The sequence below is a fragment of the Phoxinus phoxinus genome (genome assembly GCF_949152265.1).
Source record: "Phoxinus phoxinus genome assembly, chromosome: 19".
In the NCBI taxonomy this organism is placed as follows: domain Eukaryota; kingdom Metazoa; phylum Chordata; class Actinopteri; order Cypriniformes; family Leuciscidae; genus Phoxinus; species Phoxinus phoxinus.
This window is the reverse complement of record NC_136894.1, coordinates 28,879,358-28,906,474: the sequence shown is the minus strand read 5'-3', so window position 1 is coordinate 28,906,474 and position 27,117 is coordinate 28,879,358. Positions and strand designations below refer to the sequence as shown.

Below are 27,117 nucleotides of genomic sequence, written 5' to 3'. Positions count from 1 at the left end.
AATAAGAGATACAAGCTCTGTAACAAACCCTAGTGTGTTGCCTTCATAGGGAGCATTATAAAGGACATCATTTACTGTAAAGGAACCGTTCACCCAAAAATAAACATCCTGTCATCAGTCAATCACCCTAATGTCATTTTAAGCGTGTAGGATTTTTTTCTTCTGCATCGCCACACACACAATTGAGAGATATAAATGACAATAAAATAATAAAAAATTATTATAATTATTGTTAATGATTATTATTACTACTACAATTATTTTTTTTTTAAACAGAAAAATAATGAAAAAAACAAGCATTTTATAATATTATTATATTACATTTTATTTTACAGTACAACTGAAATATTACATTATCAATATTTATCAATTCTTAATTTTTCAATTTTCAACCATTGAGCTTTTATTTTGACAAAAAAAACCACAAAAAAGGAGGGCATGAGCACGAGTAAATGATGAGAGAATCAAAGAAATTCATGAGAAATGTTGCCTTGCAAAATAAGTTATTTCAATAAATGAAAATGTTTTATTATGGTTTTAGTTTATGGTAATAACCCTGCCATAAATGCCAATAAAAAAACTTTAGTGTACTGCACCATATGTTTATTTTGTGAATCACAAGATTACTGCCGACGTAGAACGCTCCAAATCAATCTCTTGTGATGTTTTGTTTAGGATGCTGTCTGTCAGTACAATGCAGGCCGCTAACTAGGTTTTGAACAGTTGTAGTCGTGGGATTTTCAAATGAAGTCTAGCTCATCTCCTTCCTGTATCCTGTATCTGAGGTAAACATTCAAGTGCATGCGTTCTCCATATCTCCATTCATGTCCTCACAGAGACCGAGGCAGCCCCCGCTGGCAGTTGGTTTCAATCAGGTCTTCTGGCAGGATGCATGCTGGCCCAACTGGGAGTTGTGCTGAAGACCGGATGAAAAGGAAGTCCTAAAAACTGTGGAACGACAGGTGGCTACTTTGGCTGCTCTCGAAGAAGAAGAAGAAGAAAAAAGGCCAGCTTTCCAACGCCTACCCCCCACCTCCACACACCTGCAACAGACCGCAGCCTGGGGTCCCGTTTGCTCCGTCTGACCGGCACGCGATTTACCCGAGCGCCTCCTCCCCGTCTGACCCTCCACCCCCGGCCCTCTGGATCAACATTCCCCTCTGACTAAGAAAAACACATCCCCGCTTCTCCTTAAATAGACTATTAAAAAGAAATTTCCTGCTGACAGCGCCGTGTCAGGCCAAGATTCCACATAATTTACCGGCGATCTGTCAATTTTATCAGCCTATTGATTTCAGCGGAGCGCGTTGGGCTGAAAGAAGACCTTTGTGTCCTTGGACAAGAACACTTTGGAAATCACTTCATCCTCGGAAGACAACCGAGACGTTTCAATCCATCCCAGAGTTTTTGGACAACAGCCCCGGAGGAGTGCTGCGCGTTTGCTGATCTGATCGATATCATTTTCATCTATTCTGTGACAACTTATAACATATGGCCAGAAACACACTCTACACTAATGGGGAATAAAAAAATTAAAAAAAACACAGAACTGGTATTCTCATATCACTGTGGCAGCAACAATCTCAGTACTAAAGAGGGCGATAGTGTTACCTTCAGGTAGCTAGTTACTAACATTAAAACAATATTATGGGTTCAGTGCAAATTAAGCTCAATTGAGAATAGTGCTAGCACACTTTTTCTTCCAGTCAAGGAGTATTTTACCCATTCATTTTCCCCCCAATGGGATTTAAAAAAGAAGAAGAAGTGTGTTAAGAGTTACACGCGCTGAATTGAGGTGAATCACACCATTACAAACTTTCCAAAAGTTAGAAGCAAAAAAGTATTTGGAAATCAAAGCAAAAAGACAAAGTTCAAGACTGTGCATGTACTTAAAACTCTTTACACATAGAGGTGTAATGGTACACGTATTCATACCGAAAATGTTGGTATGGCACGCATGTGTACCGTACAAATACAGTGTCGTTTTAACCACTACAAGTGCAGAACGTAATTTTAAACTCAGAGTTTCCACCCAAGGATAGGACAATATTTGCTTGGTTGACACTAGACCCTTCACGGTTGTAACTGAGAGTGGGTCTGGGGAAGGTTCATTCACAGCCCATTTCCAAAGGGACGTCGCAATTAGATAGACCTAAAACCAATCAGAGCGATTGCCTCAACATTTGTGATTGGTGCCTCGATTTGGAAAAAATGGAAATGGGCTTGAATGGGCTCTTGGCCAGACGGACTTGCAGAGCAAATCTCAAATTTGCCGGAAGTTCGTCAGGGTTTTCCCAGGCTAGGACAATATCCTTTATATCGATATACTTTGGTTTTGCAAACACATCTGGGAAATAAAGCAGCACAGAGAGTAAGTGCATGATCCAAGTTGTCTTAAACATGAGACGTGCTTAACATTTATCGCTTCAAATTAAATCACAAACCTTGCCTTACTGTCAGAGGCGCGCGTTATTTGATGTGTTTGAGACGTATGTTACAAACTCACGCAAGTATTTCCATTTCTCATAAAGGATTATCCACCGAACAGCAAGCGAGTCTACTTTTAACTTCTCCGAGTTCAGCGCACACGTGCACGTCATATAGTCGGAGCGGATTAGAATTGGAGTGCAATAATTCTAACCTTATTCTAAAATATTTTTTATAACACTTCACTAATTTTTCATGCAAGCTCACTTTAATCTCCAACTAGACTCGCATCATATTGATTCTTTACCCTATCAATTCCAGTCCTATTTCTACTGTACATATAAATACAAGTGACAAAAAGCCCCAAAATAATTATAAATGTGTACAAATATGAATTAATCAATAATAAAATAGAGAAATATGATAAAATCTAGGATATTGCACAATCCTCTGCTCTAGGTAGTGGCTTTGAGCCGCTTCTCCCCTCTCTAACACACACACAGGAATACATTCGTTCAGTTTACGGCTCCAAATAGCTTACACGTTTGCTTGACTCCTGCCAGAGGGAGGAATTATTGGCCCGACTCGGATCTGGAAGGTACGGCGTGGGTGTGAGGACTGTGTGGGGACCAATGGCTCCCGGTGGAATACAGCCCTTAAATCCCCCCTTTACCTTGCTGCATGTGCAACAGAACACCACCCACATTCACTCGAGTCTAATTTGATAAATCTAAAGAGCGGCTCGATCCAATGGATCCGGGAGAACAAAACCACTCTTTGTATTTTAATAGTGCAGACGTTTTTGTAAAAATCCATGTCTGCTGAAGCACAAAACATATTAATCATTCTCTTCCCTGAAACGCTGAAGCGAATGGCGTGCTGGGGGAAAAAGACAAAGAGAAGCATAGAAACTACATGAACAACAGACGCCGGCGCTGCTTTTAACAAGATTTGAGAGCAGAATAGGAGCAGGGTGCAAGACAACACCTCGGGCCAACAAGGTACAGATACTGCAAAAGGTCAAAGGTCTATGGGACGAGCTAAATGCACTGTACTTCCAGATGTTGACTCCCATAAAGAAAGTTTTGGTGGAAATGGTACCTAGAAATTAGGAATGCACAATTTGGGGGAACAAAAATGTAAATTAATGAAATTGTTATTTTTCTGACAAAAATTGTGACCCAAGTAAAAAAAATCCAGGTTTGCTGTGCTTATTTATAGGTCCACACAATAATATATCAATATGGCAATAACATAATACTAATTATTGCAATAATAATGGATATCAATTTCTGTTTAATAATAATAATAATAAATTAGTATTACTACTATTAAATAAAAAATTATAAATCCAGGCAAAATAATAAATTACTATTGTAGTATTTCACTGTAAAAGAGTATTTTGGAAAAATATTCAAATTTTACATTACAACTGTAAATTATAATACTAATATTTCGCTTATATCTTAATTTTCAAAAGCTAATCATCAGATTTTGATTTGGCAGCCCTTAAAGGTTTTCTTTAATTGATAAGCGCTTCTTCGCAATGCCGCACTTTACCATGAAACATGCAGCGCATACTTGAGGGATAATGTAGAGCTAGGTGGTTGTTATAGCAAATACAACCCCGACAGGCTGATTAGGATCTTGAATCAGCCTGAAGAAGTTGTATTCGTAATAACAACCGCCTCGCTATACATTATCCCACTTATTACAAGGCTACCTACCAAATAAATCAATAATTTGACAAAATATTGATTTAAAAACGATTGTATTGCTAGCGCTAAAGAACACAAGTGTCCATAGCAACGCTCTGTTTTTCATGGCAACGGTGTGTTATACTTCTACTTAAAGACTTTACGATTCGATAACACCAAGCAATATGGCAATCTGAGTTTTATTTTTGTTAATTGACCGTTCGCAAAAGCCACGCCCCTTAGTTATTGTTACTACGCCCGTCAAACAATTGAGAACCAGACACATGGCTGGGTTGAGATCCATACATTAAGTGATTGGTTTTGGAGTAATGCAGCAGACATATCCTCCAGGGCACGACAGAAAGTATAGACAGAATAGCGCACGGGAGCACATGCACAAAACAGTTTTGTAAAATTATATATCAATCATTTTTATTTGATCATATATCATTTTACAAAACTGTTTTGCGCATGTGCTCCCGCGCGCGCTATTTCAGTCACAACACTGCAATCAGAGGACGCGCTGAAACATCAACTCTCGATGCTGTTCTCTTCATTCATAACTCGTAGCCGACTGAGAAGGATATATTTGTGTAAATAGTTGTGCAACTGCGCGAACTTTGTTTTGAAGTTTAATGTTTGAGTTCCAGAGGAATTTGTGACTGTGTACATGTTCAACCACATCAAAGTTTCGTAATTAGTAAGTCCGTGCTTTTTCTCTTTTTTTCCTCTTGTTTGCTGACTGATGAGGGGCCGCAGTGCCGTAGTGAAACGGTGTTTGTACATATTGTAGCCTATTTTTTAATAATAGTTGCAAGCAATCATAAAATACAGCAAGTTTTCAGCCCGTGCAGACCTCACTGCCATAGGCGCATCATTGCACTATCTTGCTGAAATCGGAATGTTTGACGGAGGTCCTTCTCCTTAGTTACAGTTGCTGAGCTAGGATTGGACGAGAACCGTTAGAGGGCGGGGTTTTGCGAACGGTCAATTGTGCAGCCCTACTGGAAATACTACTTGTCGGATAAGTCTCGGAAATCATTTTAAGTAACCTTTTTGCTTTGTGGGTTCATTTTGAAAGCTGGTATGGTAGAAAGCAAGCAAGGAAAGTGAACAATGGGAAAGTGAATCAAGCAGGGTTCTCATTTCACTTGGCGTATGGCAAGCAGACCAAGCCATGGAAGCAGTAAGAAATGCAAAATGCTCTGCAGAACGCTGAGGGTCAAAGGTTGTGGTGAGTTCAGGCTTCAAATGGTGTTGGTCTGCCAAGGATGAATGGATACAAACCCCGGTTCCTGTTTCATAAATTGATGTGAATGTGCTGCTGGAACGGAGAGCCAGGACCTTCCCCCCCCCCCCCACGTCCGCTTGGAATGGCGAACTGTGAAAGAAACATCGTACAAGAGAAGCGCGTTGACGGCTTGGATTAACTTTAGGCATCCAGGAGCTTTTCAACCACGTTTCAATCCTGAAGCCCTGTGGACAGCGCCAATCTCCAAATGTACATTCAAGCCGAGGATACGGTATTCGGCGACAAGGGGAAAGCGGCAGTGACGGCCTCAGATGAAAATCTCTTCCTCCACCGAGTGTCTTGAAACATTTCAGTGCCAATCAAATTAGGATTGGTTGGTTACTTTAACGCCAAACCAGCTTCCTTGGGTATTTTCATCATGGCCAGTTGAAATACTTTAACATCATTTAAAAGAGCTACATATGTGACCCGCTCTGGCAAAATGAGTCGGAAGTCGCAACGTTCCATTTTAAGATATGGGCCGATTATGTGGAAAAACAATGAAATAGATTTTTTTTTGTGCTAATTTCAAAGAACAGACATTAAAAAATAATCTCCCAAAGTTTCGTAGTCCAGATAATTGAGTAAAGGTATTTAAATGACTATTAAAGTTGACTAAATTAGCTGGAAATGAACATTGTTTTTCTCAACTCCTCTCGTCACCTCTGAGCATTTCCCGGGTATCCCCTGAAACGTCACTATCTCTTCTCTCCAAATATGCTGTTACACGTTGTATAGAACCAATCAAAAAGCTTAGAAATGTACACAAACGCTGATCATGTGTCAATGGGAAGCCCCGTTTCGACGGACCGGTACGCGATTGGTCCAGCAATCCTGCTGTCAGACTCGCAGCGCAGCGCTCTGTGTAAACAAGCTAGCAGATCTTCTCAGAAAGATTAAATATTATTAATTTGAGAAATGTTTTGTTATATATTAATGGCTTTGGTTAAATTAAGCTGTAAAATAAATAGTTTATCCCTTTAAATGCAATGGATTTTTAAAGATACCAACAAAAAAACGGGCAAAAAAAACATTTAAAAGCAATTTTCTCAGGTTTTCAAATTGGAAAAAGAGGGCAGACGACCATAATTCAAATGTGTATATCTTCACAACCATTCAAGGTATGACTTTGACTAAAGCTTATGGTCTCCTCTTTCCATTAATACCAAAATCTCAATTTTGAAATTTGGGTCACTGTGACTCATTTTGCTGGATCAGGTCACATATGGTTTTTAAAGATTTCTATAAAACTATAAAATAGATTCAGGGTTAATTTCTTCAAAAGTTTTTGCTGATTAACAATTTCTAAAATAATATAGAAGAGATTTTGAACCTAAAAGTGGGAACATCCAATGGAGAGAAAAAAGAACGTAACATTGGGAAAGGTACACCATTTCCCCCCCAACTAAGCAGCATTGGGTCATAATCATGCTGTGCTGCAACTTATAGATCCAGCGATACATGGAAAGGCTGTCAATCCTAGTAAGGATGGGGTTGGGAAATGGGGTTTCTTCCCTAAATTACCCTCTAAGAGCCCAGAACTGCTAAAATTCAAGCTTTTTTTCCCTGCCATCAGATTGACCGCAATCATTTGAGATCCCATCTGGAACTCATCAGGCAAGCGTTTGGAAACGGCCCAATCATGAAATTAAACTTTGGGATTACCAAAATTTAGAGAGCAAAGCAAATAAAATTCACCTCGAGATATGTGCTCAGTGTCTCGGTTTTCCGAGGAGTGGGTGGCACAGATCCCCGGAGGGGGAGGCTGGGCTCCCTCTTAACTCTCCAGCAATCTGGACACCTGACCAGTCGGCATTACAGGTTGTGTTTGTTTTACTTTGTACGGGAAAGCAAACAGGGCTCTTTTCTTCAGACAGCGTGGGCCGAAATTTTTCTTAAATCTCCGGGTGGAAATGACAAAGCCAGTCCTTACCTTCCTGAGTGAGATTTGACCACCTGAAGAAACTCTCTCTACACCGCAAAACCTCCAGAACATGTAATTACTCTGACATAATTTGGGACTGGAGGAAATCGCTAACTAGATCCATCAAATGCTCACCCATGTCCTTCAGCTACAGCAAGAGTCTCGCATTATAAATCCAACCGCATATGCAAATATCCGGCGCTAAATAAAACCTCCCAATTAAAACAAAACAGTTGCCACGCAACCACTGAGGTCAGCAGAACGTGCCTGATTCTACATAGTTGGATGTAAAAAAAGGGATGTAAAGTTTCCTGCGCTCATGACAGCTCCTCAGTGGGTCACTGGACCGGAATCTGGAATCAGTCAGTCGATGTGATTAGCAGACGTGACCTCGATCCGCTACCTGTCACTAGAGCTTTACGTTAGAGCCCGGAGAGAGGGCCATTCTGAAAAACCTCAAAAGAGAATCACTCATCCATGGCTTACCGCACACTGGAAATAAGATTTCAGCCGTGTGCCTGCCGAGCAGACAGCAGAAACAGCGCCCTCTATGGGACGTGCGTGCACAGTGCAAACTGACTTTCTGAAATTAACACAATGATTATGAAACATTTAAAGCAGGGTTGTACAAATATTAATATACTAATATTTAAAGCAGGGTTGTACAAATATTAATATACTAATATTAAAAGCAGGGTTGTACAAATATTAATATACTAATATTAAAAGCAGGGTTGTACGAATATTAATATACTAATATTTAAAGCAGGGTTGTACGAATATTAATATACCAATATTAAAAGCAGGGTTAAATGACATTCAGTTGAATTGAGAATGACTTTTTTTTTATTACAAAGTGGATGCAGAATAGCATTTTCGATTTTAATGTAACGTACAATTACAATTCTTTTCACAAACAGATACTCACAAATATTTTTTTATGACATACAGATAGATGTCATTTTGCATGATGGATCAAGTCACAGCAAAAATTGTAGTTTATATCACAAACATGGATGGATAGATATTTATAATTCAACTTCATGTCAACACCTTCAATACAATTCAATACAGACACCTATTGTTGTTCAACGCTTTTAGATGTAGTTCAAGTAGTTCTTTTTCAAATCACTACTGCTAAAATATTAAAGCTAGAACAACATCTAGATAAACATTAGTCAGACAAATTAAAACAGATTTAATTAAACTGTTTGAGTGTCCATTTTAAAGCTTAAAACTACTACTGGACCCAAAACAGTCATGTGTCGATACCAAACTAACTAACCAATCCGGTTCATCCATGATCAGACAAATTAAAAGAACGTCACTATACACAGGTCAATCTGGATTTAAATCACAAATCTCACATCAAATTTCTCACTTTACCGTCTGCAGCAAACTTAAAACACACACATCTTTCTAGGCTACTGTGCAGGTCTCAGTCTTTGAGAGCGGTAGCTGTTGGCCGGCAGGAAGCTGAAGTTGCGGCCGGGAGCCAGAGCCCCTTTTCCCCTTAATTCCACAATGTGTCTTCATTCATCTCAAAGAGCACATGGAAAAGCCATTGCGGGGGAAAAGCCCCTTCCTGCCGGCTCGGTCTCGGACAGACGCTGCACTCTCGCGTATTCCCTCTCCACTCGGCTAACAGGAAATAGCCCTTTATTACAAAGGGGGGACATGAGGATGAAAAACTGGGGATTTAGAAGTCTGGAGTTTTATTTGTAGACAACTTGTGTTGAGAGCAGCGAAGGGACGGAGAGGCAACCCAATCTGCCGTCCCCAGACAAGGGGGGGCTAATTTAGCGTACGCCAAATGGCCGCGGGACCACCGCCGATCTGTGAGGCGCACGCAGAGATGCCTGACAACACCGCCGAGATCAGGCCCACAAACTCCTTCAAAGAGGGATGCCTGAGGGGTAAAAGACAAGACTGACAAGCTAATGAGATTCACACCATCTCATCTCCATGTGAGACTACCGAAATGAGTACAAAATGAGATAATGAGTACAAATTGTAAGAGAGACACACTGTGCTATCAATGCATTTATATCTGATGAAGAGCAGTGCGGTGGGAAATGATGTCCATTTAATCTAGTGGGATAAGAGAAATGTCCAAGATTATAGAATAGTCGGCTAGTGAGTTTTTGGACAACTAGTTGAATATTTCTATTGATTATGGATGTTGACTCGTATGTTCATCTCGGTTTAGCTTTGATGTTTTCAGCTGCAGTGATTTAAAGAGGATGAAGTTCTAGATCTACATTTAAAAGTTAACTTTACAGAGAGGATTTCACAATACAGACAGCGTGTTGTGTTTTAGTGTGCTAATATAGTCCAATGGCATCTGGTGCGACGCATCAAAATTAAAAATGATTGGCACATCATGATGCGACAGCGCTGCAATATTCTATTCAAGTTTTTTCATATTCAAAATATGAAGTTTGGTGCAACTAGGGGAGCCACTGTGGCTCTTTTTCCCAACATCCTGATGTTTGAAAATGCAATGTATGCGGTAAATGTGCTTCCATCAAGGTATACGCGCATAGGCTTATCTTCGTATTGGATTTTTAAAAAAAATCCGTCTCAATTGACCCTTCGCAGGGAGCTTGATTGACAGGTGATCTGACCAATCATATTTCGCCATCCGCCATTTTGTTCGACAAAGCAGTCAGGAGAGTTAGTAGATTAACATGGGAGGATTTGAACTTGAGAAGCGGAGTATACTGACGCCTTTCCGCAGTTAAAACAACATTCCTTCTGATGTTCATTCATGTTTATTTGATGCTATAAATGAACTAGAAGGAAGAGATGATCGGTTCACGAGCAGCTTTAACTGATGCTCGACAGCGATCTGTCAGACACATTAAAGAGCCACAAAACGGTATTTATTTCTTTTTTTTTTAATTACCAAATTTGAAAGGTGAGACTGTTTAATATCAAAAGTAAGCTGGTCTGTCCTGTCTGTTGGTGCGTTGTCAGTCTCCTCTCTGCTCACGATGCGTTTTTCACAGCGTGAGATCATGGTGTGACGTGAGATGTGTAGCTTGTCGGACATACCAACAGTAACTAAAGGGGGCGGGTCTTTGCGAACAGGCAATTGAGCAAACAAGTTTTTATACGTGCATCTTGGCATTTCTATCCAGCTTGTTTTTGTTTTTTGCGACATCCCAAAATTAAAAAAATATGTGGAAACATTGCTAATGATAAATTTACTGATGAAAATGTTTGCTGAACATGCAAAAAATAAAATTGTAATGGTCAAAAAAAATTTTTTAAACATACTGTTGAATAAATTATGAGAATTTAATATTTATTAATGCTTTTGAATTAAGAACTTAAATATTGGGTAATAATTTGTTATGCTACGGTTTGACCGCTTTTGTAAATTTGCAGATAACTGCAAAATAAAACTATTTTTTTACCTAAAGGGTAAAAATGGACTAAAATATTGCATGACAAAATATTGACTTCATTCAAAGGACACTTTTGTCAACACATGAAAGCATAAAACTGTAAAACTTTACAATAACTGATAAATGCTCCACAATAACACAATGTACGAAGTAAGTAAATAAGCTCAACTTTGATTTAATGTTGTCATTAAACTAAAAGAACTAGAGGAAGCCTCCAAAGACAACGGAAATGTAAAAAATGTAAGTACTTTTACAAACTAGATAATGACAGTACTCATCGTTTCTGATGCATTCTGAACGACTACGATGGGGCATTAAAAAGTCACTCTGAAATCGGGTATCTACCCAAGAACAATAACACTTCTGCAAAACATTCCTGGTCGGAAGCAGATTGCCAAGAACAGTTTTGGACGGCTGCTGTGTTTAGGTTGTACGGCCTGGCAAATTATCCAGACCGCATCGTGCCAAGGTTCAACGGTTTTCAATGATGCATGTAAATTTAAGAGCTGAAGAGGAATTCTTTAATGGTCCTAGATGTAAATATGAGACGTTACAGAGCTCCTCACTGCAGAGATGCTTCACGGTCTCCCTTTGAAAAAGCCAACAGAGACATTACAGAAATGCGGTAACGTCTCACAGGCGTAAGGGAACGTATCAAATACTGCGGTTCAGACACTTCCAGCCCGAGGAACAGGACAAAAACCTTTTTCCTTTACATGAAACATTACACAACTAACCATATTCCCCTCTGCGGAACAATGAAGTAATCATGCCCGTGCAAACGTAGCACAAAAAGCCACCGCTATATTTAAATTGGGAATGAGATTTGTCTTACTGAAATCATTTTTAGCCAACTTGTCATTCAGTATCATGTCATAAAGCAATAGATTTACTGTAAAGTGTAAAGTTTACACTAGGGCTGCACAATATATCGAATTTATCGAAATATCGCAAATGTATATATTGCAATATGCATATCGCAACAGCTTGCAATAAATGGGGTCATGAACAAAAGACAGGTTTTTTTTTAGCTTTAATAAGTATCAGGATATATTTAATTCATACAGTGAAAACTAAGCAATGTTTTATTTTTACATTTTATGATTCAGTATCTTTTATTAAATAAACCTAATGTAGGATAACCTGAAACCCTGAGGTTTACACTGATGTTAAAATAACACTTATTATGCTACAGTAAAACACTGATGTTCACTTTCAGAAGTTATAAGGATGTTTTCTTGTCATAAAAAGAATGTGAAACACATGTAGGTTATATCATTTTAAATATATTTGAAAGATAATTTAAGTTTATTACACTAAGCATTATCGTATCGCATATCGAATATCGCATTATTTAAGGAGTTATCGCATATCGCATTTTTCTTCAATATCGCACAGCCCTAGTTTACACTATAACTTTGCCATCAGCTGTCATTAACTAGACTAATCTAAATAATCTAATGTGATAACACAGGAAAGGCAAAACTTGATATTTTCCCGTAATTTCGGTTTCTGCAAGGATGATTGCGTTTCATACAGTGTGCTCGCAAAGACTCTAAAATTCCCTTAAGTAGTCAAATTATACATTTGTTATGCATCCAAATAAAAGTCAAAAGAGTTGAAAGTCAAATGGCCATCTGGAAACAAATGATAGGAGGACAGCATGCAAAGGGCACATGGCAACAGATGCAGGTGCACCAACAACACCTGGACACAATGGTGATATTCAGACTCGCTCAACTGGAAAATGCAATTTAATAGAAATAAGAGTTGAGCGCAAACACACTTCCATGGATTGGGGTCCAGCAGACTGAGACCACTAGTGAAAATGCTTAAATTTTGCATTCCTTTCCATTTGAATATCTTGGTTGATTGCAATTGATGTAATAAGTTGCATAACAATTTGAGTGAAAAGTTGCATTGAAACATCTAAAAAACCCGATGATCATATTCTTTAGTACAATGTGAGAGGATCCAAAGAGCATCTCGTGCTTCAATAGTGCAGAATCTTAAATATTTCTACTTTAAAATAGGAATGCACAGTTATGACAATTTTGCCCCATACCGATAATGCTTTATATTTGAAAGCCGATAACCGATATATTGGCCGATAAATCTAAATTTGTATATAATTTTAGAACCTGATTACAAAAAGTCTCAAAGCTATGTCCCAAACACACAATTATATTGATGTTCTCATTATAATATTATGTAGTCTATATGTATCTATACATCTTTTTATAGCGATTCCAATCATAATTCAAGCAATATGACTGACTTGCGTTGCACGTTGCCTTTGGAATCACTTTAAAAAGGAAAATACATTTAATCATATTTCAAGCAATTCAGAAAGCATCATGGCGAACAGTGCGGATCTGAAGTGTCTCAGCTGAAGGAAATAATACCTTATTTATCGCCAAATTTCTTATCAGGTCGATAACTAAAGCATTAAAAATTAACATATATCGTCTGGTAACGATATGATGGCCGATATATTTTTTTATATATATAATTTTTATAGGGCAGTGTTTTCTTTAGATGTCTGCAGGCCACAGAAAGCTATGGAAAAATAGCTTTTAAACCAAATCAGACTTTTTTTAGATGCTCATTGTTCTTGTCCTGGGCTGCAGATGACGGACAGATTCTTACCTCCTCATCGGACGTGTCGTGCTCGTACTCGTCCTCCTGTGAGGAAACCTTGAGGCCGCTGACTCTGTCAGACACAACAGTCTCTTCTCCGCCCTCCTTCCCAGCGGCTTTCTTCTTCTTCATCCTCATCTTCTTCTTTGAATTTTGGCCAGAACTCTGTAAAAAAAAAATGAAAACATTAGTTGTTACCAAAACCTCAGCTTATGTACTCAAATACGAACAATTGTTTTCTATAAACAGGACTACAAATAAAATACTACATTTATAAATGTGTTCTATAAAATGGACTATAAAAAAATAGAAGTCTATAAAATAAATACACTTTTGGAGCTTTTTTGAGAGAATCTCATATCCCCCCATATGTTTTGCATAAAAAGCTAAAATTAAATTGTTATTAAAACAAAAAACAAACAGAAAAAGTACAACATAGTAAGTTACATTATTTTTCGGTTTCGGGTATCTTTAAAATTCTGTCAAAAATGTTTTAAGGCCAGACAAGTAGTTTGTAGGGAATTACAAACCTGCGCACATATATTCAAATGCGCATAACTATAGAATTAATTCTTAATGAGCACGTGAGCGCCACCAGCGTTTCTCACAGGTTCGTGTTTAAAGTCTGTTTAGAGAGAACAGTGTCGTCTTAGCGGTCTCTAATTTAATAACTGATGATCCTTGCGACGGAAGTGAATCCATCAAAACTAACTTTAGCTGGAAAATATCTTTATTCAAGAACCGCTATAAAGCCAAAACAATCTCTGTTACCTTAAATTATCCATTTATCTCTGTAAAGCCGCTTCGAAACAATCTACATTGTTAAAAGTGCTATATAAAAGAAGATGACCTGACTTTTGTTCAGTAACTAGTAAAAGTGCAAAGCAACACTATTTTATAGTGTCCCTGTAACGCATCTTACATTTACTTACTATAGTAATAACAGTAAATTATGCATAATTACACCTAAACCAAACCCTAACTTAAATTATATAGTAAGTACATGTTTTTATTATGTGCATAATTACGCTGTAACAAGGGCACCTTAAAAACAAACAGTACTCGTGTAACTAACTAATGTAACGTACTGTAACAAGACCTAGTTATTGGCAAAGCAATGGTATGCAACTACATAGTGCTTAATCATTCAAAACAAAAGCAAAAATATTGCACTAATTTCATGCTGTTGTAGAAAAACATACTTCAGAACAGCATTTTCCAGAGACCGTCTTTTTTACGGCAGCATGACAGTCTACATGTTTCAGATATGCAGCTTATTTCATTTCGCGCACAAACTTCCTGTGGGTGATTTACATGTGCGGCGTTGAAAAGCAGTCACCAGAACCTCACATCCTGCCCGAGACGCCGGGACATCGGGATGAAAGCTCCCAGTACCGCATGTTATTTACCACAGCCCATCAGTCACGAGAAGGCCAAACGGACTGAACATCTCCTAACAGGGTCGAGAGGAAGAGCAGCTTTGAGCCGCCGCGTCTCCCACGAGCCCGAGACGGGGCAGGTGAGCAACCTGTGCTGATTTACGGCTCCTTAACGTCCCGCTATCTCTTGGACTGCAGAGCTAAGTGAAACACTTCCTCCCTGAAGCCCTGTTAAATCCACATCAAGGCGCTCGAGCCCAGCGTTCCTGAATGCCTCGTGCAGCCCGGGGGACGGCCCAGTTTTCCGCTAGCCCTGAAGATCTAAAAACAAGCTGAAAACCGAGTTTAGGAAAGGAAGAGTTGGGGGAATGACACCGGTTGTTCTGAGTCATTAAACCGCAGGCCAAATCAGGACGTGACCTGTCAGGATAAGCAGCCAGATCGAATATTCACAATGGATTTGCTGCCAATTCAGAGATGTGAATATCATGAGGACTTCTGTCATGTTTAGATTTCATTGTGCTGTTTATTCTTCCTTGCATTGAGTATAAAAGCATTAAAACAGATGTTTTCTCTGATTTTAACAAATATCAGTCAAACCATGAACTAATTCAACGATTCACTTGCACCACCTGAAAGTGATCATGGAAGTAATTTGGCAATATATTTGAATGTTTTAGTAAGAATACTTGTATATGCACGTAAAAATTAGCTGTTTATGACTATACTTTGTTACATTGATTCCCTGTGTTCATGTAAGGAAAAACACTCAAAAGTTCTCATGTATTCTTTTTTCATATACCATTCAAAAGTTTGGGGTCAGTAATATATATATAAATATATATTTAAAAAAAAAAGACATTTATTTAGCAAAGATGCATTAAATTAGTGATATAAAATCTTTGTCTGATAATTTGAAAGGCCATAACGGATATATTGGCCATTTGGCCGATTAATCTAAATCCAAATTTTTGGCATTTTTGAGAGCCTGATTACAAAAACTAAAGTCTCATCATTATAATGTTCTCATTATAGTTTTATATAACCCACAGATTTTACACTCCACACTTTGCACTTAACTGTATTTTCCTTTTTGAAGTTATTCCAATCATATTTCAAGCAAATTCACAACCATCATGGCGAATAGTGCGCATCTGAAGTGTCTCGGCTGAAGGACATAATTTATTATTTATCGGCTTTAATATATCGGCTGATACTGATATGGTGGCCGATATATCATGCATCCCTGCATTAAATGAATAAAATTTTGCAGTAAAGACATATATAATTATTTCCATTTCAAATAAATGCTGTTTCTATTCATCGAAGAATCCCGAATAAAAATGTATCACGGTTTCCACAAAAATATGAAGCAGCAGCACAACTGTTTTCAACATTGAGTTATAATAATAAATGTTTCTTGAGCATTAAATCATCATATTAGAATGATTTCTGAAGGATCATGTGACACTGAAGACTGGAGTAATGATGCTAAAAATTCAGCTTTTCATCACATGAATCAAATGACATTTTACAATATATTCATATAGAAAACAGTTGTTTTAAATTGTAATGCCATTTCACAATTTTACTGTTTTTACTGTATTTTTGATCAAATAAATGCAGCCTTGGTGAGCAGAAGAGACTTCTTTCAAAAACGTTACAATCTTACACCGTTAGTGTTATTTACACATATATATTTTTACTGGGTTATATAACATTTGTGCATATAAACTATCAAACCATCAAATAGTCTTGCATGTGCACATTTAGTTATTAATTTAGTAAAATAGTCTGGAAAACATGCTTTAACAAGATTTTACTTTTTTTTTTAAATTCTGAATCTTAAAAAAGAAAAGTCTTCTTTTCAGGCCCTTTCAGAACAATCACTGGAAGAGAAAAAGCTGAAAAGGATCAAAATATAACATTATATAACATTATTTAGCTATTCATCACTCAGGCGCATTGTGCCAAACATGCACAGGGATACTTCTTCACACGTGAAATAAACACACTTGTTTCTTCAAGAGTCCGGTAATAAAAGGAGGATGTGGGGGCAGAGAAATCAGCGTTTGACAGATGATTTGACCAGATGATGTTCGAGTGGCCAGAACAGAAGAGCTCACGGTGTGGATTCAGATTAAAAACAAGCTCTTCAGGACGTCTGGCGGCGTGTGGCCGAACGCCAGAACAACCACAAACCCATGTGGGCTGAAGATGTTGCAGACCAAAAGCATGACGACGAGAGTTTGAGTCTCGAAAGTTACAAAAAAACGAACTCTCACTCACACACACACACTATATTACATTATATATTAAAATAAATTACGTTAAGGGTTTTTCTGTTAGATAAGTAAGGGTCAAGTCAAGAATATTTGTATAGCGCTTTTCACAATACAGATTGTATCAAAGCAGCTTCACAGTATTAAATTAAAATAATAATAAAACGTCCATGTTTGGTAATGCTAATCAATCAATAGTATTATTCATTGATTAATTAAATATAGATAACAAGTGATCTTCGCAACGGAAGTGAATCAATCAAAACTAAATTTAGCTGGACAATACCTTTATTCTAGAGCTGTGGTAAAGCCTAAACAATCTGGTATTTTTATTATCACTGTAAAGCTGCTTCGAAACAATCCATACGGTTAAAAGCGCTTTATAAATGAAGGTGACTTGACTGAAGAGTGATGCTGAAAATTCAGCTTTGATCACAGGAATAAATTACATTTAATATACAGTATATTCACATAGAAAACCATTATTTGATCCAGAGTAAACCAGAAATATTGTGACATATTACAATTTTAAATAGTCATATTATAATATATAGGCTAAATATATATACGAGTTTACAACGGTTGTGCTAAAGCAATATATTAACCTACATATATATACATTTTACTGGATACTACAATATTTGTGCATTATTACAATATTAAAATATATTGCTTAAGCAATGTATTATAATATTTTTCCAATGAATGCACGAATCAGACAAAGCAGCGAACACACTGACAGGCTTTTGGAGAACATCTCGCATCCGCTTCGAACCTGCACACACACACACATCAATGTGTGCAACGACGACGTACACGAACGTTTGCACAATAACGTGTTTTTAATGTGTGTTGGCGGACTGTCCCAGGTTCCGCTCCGAAGGCCTCGAGTCGCTCGTTATTTCGTTTGCTTCCTCTGAACTGTGGTTGAGTTATTGAGTGAGTGAGTTACGGATGGAACAATCCGACGCCACTCATCAACATTCACGCTGATACTTAATTAAGACCGTGGCTACTCAATTAAAGTGTCCCGCCTGGCCCGTCACGCGTGTCAGCGATGGAAGCGGACCAGCCATGTCTGCAACGCGTGTGTGTGGGCGTGCGCTAGAGAAAAAGCAAGTTTGACGGTAAGATGAGCCCCTCTGGTCTTCTCCTCCCCCGTCCCGATGCGAGCGCGAATCAGACACACGGCTGCAGGAAGTCTCGCAGGAATCGGAACGTCTCCGGCAGCCGCATTAACTTCTGCCTGGTGTGCATCAGTCAGAGTCTTGATCCATCTCTCAGAAGACCCTCAACAAGAGAGCGCAGGGAAGAAAACAAGCCGGGGGAGCGGATTAAAAAGTTGAGACAGGAACAATGCGTCCCACGGCCTCCGCTGCAACGCCAGACAGAGATTTCAAAGCGTGTCCCGCGGTAATGTCAGACACATCCGCCGGTGCGCAACACTTTGGCCCTGAAGCTCACACTGTAGGTGCTGCTGATCCTGACGAATGGGAGCAGAAAGAAGAGGCCTAATACTGCACTAGTGGTGGACCACAAGACCAATATCATCAGCAGTGGCTGTTAACCATGAACACTTGTTCACCTTTACAGATGCATTAGCTCTTCCTGGCAATGGACACGGAATAATGTTTGTAAATAATTTTAGAAAGTTAGACGGATAAGAGCTGTTGGCTCACATGGGCTTAGGTTCGGGTCTCACTTTCCCATCAACATTGATTGCTTTATAAAAATATTGATTATTCTATCAAAATAAAGGGGAAAAGCCCAATAAATAAATGTTTACATATAGGCTACTTGATATACACACATATATTCTCTCTCTCTCTCTCTCTCTCTCTCTCTCTCTCTCTCTCTCTCTCTCTCTCTCTAATTGGTGCTACTCCCATGGTCTTTCTAACATCCTCATTCATTACTAGGGCTGTCACTTTTGTGAAAAAATCCTGTTCGATTTTTGAGACATAAGTGTTCATTGAATTGATTGTAAAATCGATTTTCTATGTCTAAAGACGTTTCCATTTTCCAGGCATTAGGACGAGTGTAAAGAGGGCGCTTGAGATGCGCACAAGTCAGCAATATTTCTGATGATTTATTGGCGTGAAGTTTCGTGCACAATGACAAACAGGAGTGCAACATTCAGGGATTGAAATTAACACCCGCCAATCCGCCAAATGCGGGTAAAAATTAACTTTGGTGGGTAACGCTGTCAAATCACGAGCCAATTTGGCGTGTTTCTATGTTTACTCACTTTGCTGGGGAAGTTCGTGTAGCCAAATCTGCACGGATTTAGCGCAAATATGCAACTCGTGAGTCATCATGATATATTAAATACAGCGTATTGCGCAGAATCTGCGCATTTCTGGCTTACTTGAACACACACGTCACTAAGCAACAAACAACGGTGCGCTTGCTCACTTGCATTGAAGTAATAGCGAATATTAAAAAGCATTTGGTTAACAGAAAAGACATTGTTATTTTCCAACATCCTACATGTTCTGTGTATTGTATTGATCTGTCCACCTAAAAACTTTTTTGGTAAAAAAAAAAAAGGTCTTTAAAATCGATTCCCTATTTTCATTTTCGAATCTTGGGTTGGTTGGTCCGATCGATTGTGCAATCGATTTTCGAACGTAAAGTGGCAGCCCTATTCATTACATACATGTTCTAATGTGCTGATTTGGTGCTCAAGAAACATTTATTTTATTATTAATGTTAAGCACAGTTGTGCTGCTTAATATTTTTTGAGGAAAGTGTTTTTTCCAGGATTCTTTGATTAATAGAAAGTCCAAAGAACAGAATTTATTATAAATAGAACTTTTTTTTTGGAAAATATTTATTAATTTAAAAAATGTCTATCAATTTAATGTGCCTTTGCTAAATTAATTTTGTTTTGGGTTTTTTCTTACGTACCCCAAACTTTTTAATGGCAGTGTATCATGATCATGAAAAAGCAGCTAATTTTTTTTTCAACATTGATGATAAGAAATTATCTTTTTTCTGAAGGATCATGTGACTGAAGACTGAAGTAATAATGCGAAAAATTCATCTTACCGGTAGTTTGCATCACAGGAATAAATAATATTTTTAAATACATTACAACAGAAACCAGTTCATTTAAACTGTATAAGATCCTTCACAGTATTACTGTTTTTAACTGTATTTTTTTAAATCAAATAAATGCAGCCTTTGAGAGATTAAGAGACTACTTTCAAAAACATTAAAAAAAACCTTAATGTTTCCAAACTTTTGACCAGTGGTGTATAATATTAATATATAGTGTAAAAACACTGATACTGATATCTGATACAAGTTTTGCATTGGTCAGTATGTGATATGGCAGGGCCGATGGCTGATAAATTACCACTTAACATTTATCTGCCGATGCACACAAGCAATGTTTTAACGTTTTGAGACGCGAATTTCACAAAACGTGTTATTGATAAAGCATAACATGAAACTCGAGTTCTCTAGGGGAGTGATGTCATCGTAGACCTGCAGAGATGATTGACAGCTGTTGAGTTCGGAGTTCACCAGCGGACTGACGCAGCATTTTTCACTGCTATTCGATAAATATTGACTTTCTTCTGTGCCAGACACATGCCATTTACCAAGATCACATGTTTCTCTGTCCATTTCTCCAAATCAATTCACACAGAATGACAGTTTGACAACCTACTTCCTTCTCTCAGACGACCACTAAATAGGGTTTGTAAAGAGCTGGCATTCACACCACCAGTGATGCAGCATTAGGGGGCGCTAGAGAGTGAGGATCAAAGGTAGACCACTGAAAGATATACAGCAGCCCAAAAATATTTGGACAATTAAAAAGGTTTCAATGTCATTGCTTTAGATAATAAAGCATCAAATAGAGTGTCAGTATCTGAGCTCAAAAGCAGCAATATCTTTTCTCAAAGCAGACTTCGCTTTTCTCATCTCAGGTCCGACATCTGAGTTGCACATTCTTAATTTTCACAACACTACATGTTTAATCAAATCCAAAAAAGTTATTTTTGTAAAATAATCTACATTTTTAGAAATGTCTTCTGTGAGCACTTGACTGAATCCTGTTGATGTTACTGCTCTAAATGAAAATAGATAAAATAACTAACTTAATTAATAAATCTCTATATGCTTGCACTATTTTTCTTAAGTTATTTTATTATCCCTCATTGTCTAGCCTGTAGTCCAGTAAATGGACAAAACAATTGTTAAAATAACCCAAAATAGCTATAAAATCATTTTGTATTTTAATTAGGGCTGTCAAAAGATTAATCACGATTAATCGCATCCAAAATAAAAGTTTGTGTTTGCATAATATACTGTGTATAATTATTATGTATAAATACGCACACATTCATGTATACCTTTAAGAAATATTTGCATTTATATACTGTATATACATTTATATAATTTATATATAAATATTTTATATATAAATATAACCAATGTTTCTTAAATATATACATGATTGTGTGTTTTTATATAAATAATTATACACAGTATATTACGCAAACACAAACTTTTATTTTGGATGCGATTAATCGTGATTAATCTTTTGACAGCCCTAATTATAATTTGATCCCTGGAAAACCAGAATAGTGGATTTAAAGAGTATGAATTAATTTTAAAGGTGATTTCATGACCTGGAAAAGTCTTGGATAATGTTATAATGGATATGATATATTTTTAAAATATTTTATAAAGACAGAAATTGTTATTTGTGCATAAAAAAGTATCCTTTAAATCACAGAAAACTGGAAATATGTAAATTGAAGGGTCATTAAAAGTGTGAACCCTTAAATGAATTACTTTGCTGTAATAACAGCTGCTTTTCAGAAGCAAAAAATAACAGCTAGAAATATCTTGGTTTACATTGGGGGCTTTGAATATTGTCATGGACACAGAAGGCCTTGACGATCTAGACGATGTTTGAAAAGTTGTATTTTTAGCACTTCTCGTGTTCTTGCCTCCTTATAATTAATTGCCTTTTAAATATTTAGATAAAAGCATCTGCTAAATGAATAAATGCAAATATTAGCGTGTTTACGCAAGCTGCTTTGATATCGCGTTACACAATGCAATGACATGCAGACATTTGTCTGACTGAAGTGTCCAAATATTCTTTGGAGTCATTGAACAATATTCCATAACACTGTCTGGAAATGTGACACTCCATATGACAGAAAGTCAGCCGAATGCAATACATTTGGCAATAACAAATACAGTTCTAATGGAAATCCCATCTGTATAAGAGCTGCGAACGTAGTACAGCACAGAAAACTAGAGGCTCTTAGATCATGCAACCAACGCCTACAGTCACGATAATATTCCCTCTCGCTCGGTTTCCGCACTCTTTAACGTTTTTGGGGAGAAGTGGATGAATCCACACGTAAATCTGATGGACTCTGGATCCCTGACTGCGTTTCTAGAAGTCCATGACTTACTGATAAACTAACTTGATAAACATAAAAGTATTTTTAGGGCTGCACGATTATGGCCAAAATGATATCACGATTATTTTTATCAATATTGAGATCACGATTGATTAATCATCACGATAATTTGTTGATTTTAACCAAAACAAATGTTATTGTCACATAGGCTAATTATAACTGCTTTCACATCCATATTGTGCTACATTTCCTGCTAATGTACAAATATGTGCATCAAAATAAAATAGGTCCTCTTATTCACCAAAATTCACTGCATCGCCTTAAAGAACAAATAATTTATTATTATTTTAAAGTTACATTGAAATTAATACATTGTATTTATAATTAATATTAGGACAGACTAGAGATATCTTCTGTTACAATTATTATTACCCATTATCCGACTGCACGAGACGAGTCTTTTGTGTGCATGTATGCGTGTATGCTTGTCAAATGTCAAACATTTTGTTAAAGATTACAACATCTTTGACAAAAAAAAAAAAAAACTAAACACTTTAACATTTCCTGTAGCTATACCGTCACATCGCCTAGTCAGGCTAGTTAGATCTTTTGCTGCATTTTCTTCAAAGGCATCTTTGCAGACATTACCATCTTTCTCACAGATGAGATGCCATTATCCTCTCCACAGCTCTCCTGGTACCATGACTTCACTGACAACATCCCGATGTCGGTGAATAAAATTCAGAGTCATTGTTATTTGAAAAGTCTTTTGTTATTTGAAGTCTCTCGCGCACTATCATTCGCGCGCAGACACACTCGGTCTCTCGCGCAGTTCGCAGCGCGCTGTGTGAAAGGGGCTTAACTGGGTAATATCTAGGTACTAACCCTGAACCTACTTTATATTACCCAGTACTTTCTTATGCAAGTAAACTACAAGTACACAAGTGCAAGAACTGTAAAATAAAGTGCAACCAATAATTACATTTTTGGGGGTATTATTCCTTTAAATCAGGTAACAATAGGTAATATATATACACACACGCACACACATATTTGGACTGAAATCAGATAAAACCAAAGGCCTACATCAGTCATACATCACTCTTAGGACCACACGTCTCGTGACAAGTCTGACGGCATGGACATAAGAATGTGATGTGTTTTATCATAACTGTCGCATTGAAAAACTTTTGCTGAGAGCTCAGTTAGAATATTTTAAACTTGCATGTGAAAACAGACGCAAAAGGCGAGCCCGAGGATATCACACAGGCAATCTGCAAACTGCACAAGAAGGTGATGGCGCCGGTGAGTGAGGACCTGTTCACACCTGGTATTAAGATGCGTTTTGGTCGATCGGATCACAAGTAGACGATGCTAAATACAGGTGTAAACGGGGTCTAAAACGTTTTGAGCTTGTCTACTTTACGACGCTCATGTGATCGAATGCGTTTAAACAGCCACAAAAGACCGTCTACTCTCCGTCTACTGTACTAATGTGTGAACATTACGGGAAGAGCTCGAGCCAGACGGGATTTAAACTTTGTTGGCTGGAGACTCCAGTTTGGTTTGAAGATGAAAACCGTACCAAGCGCAATGTTCTCTCACCATTCCTGATCACTAACACACACTCACTGCGTTGGCTGGTCTTGCGTCTGTCAGGGCAGAAATGAAAGCTGATGCTCTCCGTGTGCTTTTCCATCATCTCCGGTCGCGCTCGTATGTAAATTGCGCAAGTTTATTTTGTCCATTGGATTGAAAGATCTGAAGAAACCCATACATTTACCCGCCTATAGACCCTTCCCGTGAAGAAATCAGGACAGAAGTGTTTGAAAGTGGATAAAAGAGACGGATTAAACGGGAAAGTGTCTCTCTCGTCTACTTGTGATCCAAGCGACCAAAACACATCTTAAGTTAATACAAGGATTAAACAGGGCCCGAGTCTCAAAACACAAATCTTTACGGACATTGTCTGCTGGCATAAGGTATTTATTCATTGCACTTTAACAAATAATCTGAACGGCCTAGTTTATGTGCAATATTTAGTGTTAAACAAATTGTTGTTTGTTATGTTGGTGTTTGGAATTAAGCTGCTTTGTATATCATTGTTGTCCGATTGTGCGGACCTATTATAGGCTGCTGCTATTAGCTATATATTTATTATAAAATCACACGAATAACAACAATGTTATTGTTTTGTCGTACGTATAATTAGTAGGCCTATCGTCAATATTTTATGTTAGTGTAATATGCAAAGAAAATGAAATGCGGAAGAACAATGCTTTTTTCACCATGCTCAAACAACTGCTCAAGAAATCATGCTTTTGTGAATATAGGTTTATCACAATTAAATTTTGATGTGGGCTGTAGTTTTGTAGTCGGTTTTTAAAACGTTTACAATGAGCTTCGCCTAATCCTTATTTTATGAGCGTGTTGGCGATGTGCCGAATGTATGCTGTGATGTTAACGTGAAACTTGTGTGGGAAATGTAATAATAATAATAACAATAATATTGTCTACCGGCACAATCTTGTGCATGAAGACAATTTACCGCATAATATCATGCTTTTATGCACCTAGAACGTTGAGTATAACTCTCCTGATGGCTAAATAATAAATATAAGCAACAAGTTTATGGTCAACATACAAGTCTGATATTATGTGTGATTATATGCACAAGCCTAACAACGAACTACAAAACAAGTATTGTGATTTTTTTCTAGGGCTGTAATCTCCCAGTCGATTAGTCGATAGTTGGTCGACACGTTCTGGCTCGACCAAAATTCTGATTGGTCGATTTTTTGCCGCGTTCATTTCATCAGTTTTCCAGCGTTCATTTCATCAGTTTTCCAGCGTTCGTTTCATCAGTTTTGCCGTGTTCGTTTTATCAGGTGGAAAGCACTTATTGCTAATGGGGGTGTTTTCAGAGCACCCCTGTTTCACAGGTAACAGTCTGTCTTCAGAACACCCCCATTGGTTTCACTTCTTTTGGATTAGCCCAACCCACCCCAGAAGAGAGACAGATTGAAGAAAGTAGGCTACTAGAAGGTTTGCTGAATATTATTTATTTAATTGTGAGAGCGTTTAATTCATAGTCAGTCCTCTTCTACCATATCAACAAAGACATCGGCAGTGTGGCAGCATTTTTATTTATTTATAGAAAACCGGAAAAAATGATTGGAGCCTAATGCGCTGTGCCACTGTTTGTATCAGTTTTGAGCCTATACTTTATTTTCAGTTATGCACTTTATTTAGTTTTTGCTCTTGATCTGGTTTGTTTAATAAATATTATTTGTTTATTTAAATGGACGTGCCTTTTGTGTTTAAGAGTAAAAGCTTTAAGTTAATAGTCTATTCGTGTCTCAGCCGCGAAGCTGCGCTCCTATGTTCAGCCTCACTCAGTGCGAGCTGCACGGCTGAAATGATAGTGCCTGTCAGTTATTATAATACATAAAACAATTGTCTAAATTGTAGCATATTCCTCAAAAGTTCTTGTGATGATATCACTAGTTGACAACAGTACTATTTTCGGAAATCATAGGCTATGATATTGCGCAGGTGCACGTGATGCAACGCTGTCAGAGCCGACAGACTCGTGAGTCAGACTCATTTCAGTGCAAAATAATTAGGTAAAAAACTATTTAATATACTGCAAATAGCCTACTATTTTTTTATGTTTATTTATAATTCATTTAGGCGGAAAACAAGGCTACCAAGTACTGCGCACAGTGCGCAGCTAATTCATTTAACATTTTTTTTCCTAACGTCATTTTTAGTCGATTGTTAGTCGAAAATTTCAGGACTTCAGTCGACCAAGATTTCCTTTGGTTGATTACAGCCCTAATTTTTTCTGACCAGTAAGGAGTCTTTCAATTAACCCTTGATTCAAAACACGATTTTATACCATCACACCAAAGTTCTGTACACTATCATTGATGATACGGTCTTTTTTTTTAGTTTAGAGTGGATTTCAGCTCTTAAAAGATGCGCAACTTTAAATTGCAGGGAACCAGAAAAAAAAAAAACACATTTTCCGAGTCAACATGCAGGTTCATATTACCTGAGGTTTGGTCACATCTTTGGCAGACAGCCGATCGTCTCCATCACCGCTGGCGGCTTTATCTTCCCCGACATCAGAGCTCTTTCCTTCATCACCGTCCTCCTCTTCCTCCTCATCATCACTGTCACTGCCTGATTCTTCAAGCCCGGAGAAGATGCTCTCTTCACTGTCTGACAGATCAGCCTGATCTTCATCATCATCATCTAGATTACCATCTTTACCGCCATCCTTATCAAAGATGGGCAGCTGAGAAAAAAAACATGAAAAAGTTTCAGTGGAAGTATATAAACAGATGCAAAAGCAAACTCATTACTGCATAACCATATTCACATAAACCTAATTTTACTTTAGTAATACCATACATGGAGCAAAAGGTTTTCATTGACATGATAAATATACATTCAATCATGTGCTTCCAAACTTTAATAATATACTATTGTTATATAATAAAACATAAAATATTACACCGTAGTAGCAAGTATAAGCAGTAAACAGAGTAGACAAATAAACAGGGTAGACAAACTAAAAGAGAAAGCGTTAAACGTACTCCGTGAAGTGTCTATAGGTAGTCATTATTAAATGTATTATTATTGTCAATTGTATTATTATTAACT

The 27,117-nt window shown here is 37.6% G+C and overlaps 1 protein-coding gene across 1 annotated transcript in view; it reads right to left on the bottom strand.

Moving 5' to 3' along the window:
* Positions 1-27,117, bottom strand: part of bop1 (BOP1 ribosomal biogenesis factor) — an 82,121-nt gene that overhangs the window by 54,409 nt on the left and 595 nt on the right. Inside the window, exons 2-3 of the mRNA XM_079590450.1 lie at positions 26,504-26,749; positions 13,402-13,557 (exon numbers count right to left, since the gene is read on the bottom strand). Coding sequence (XP_079446576.1) covers positions 13,402-13,557; positions 26,504-26,749 — 402 coding nt within the window. The remainder of the gene's footprint in view (positions 1-13,401; positions 13,558-26,503; positions 26,750-27,117) is intronic.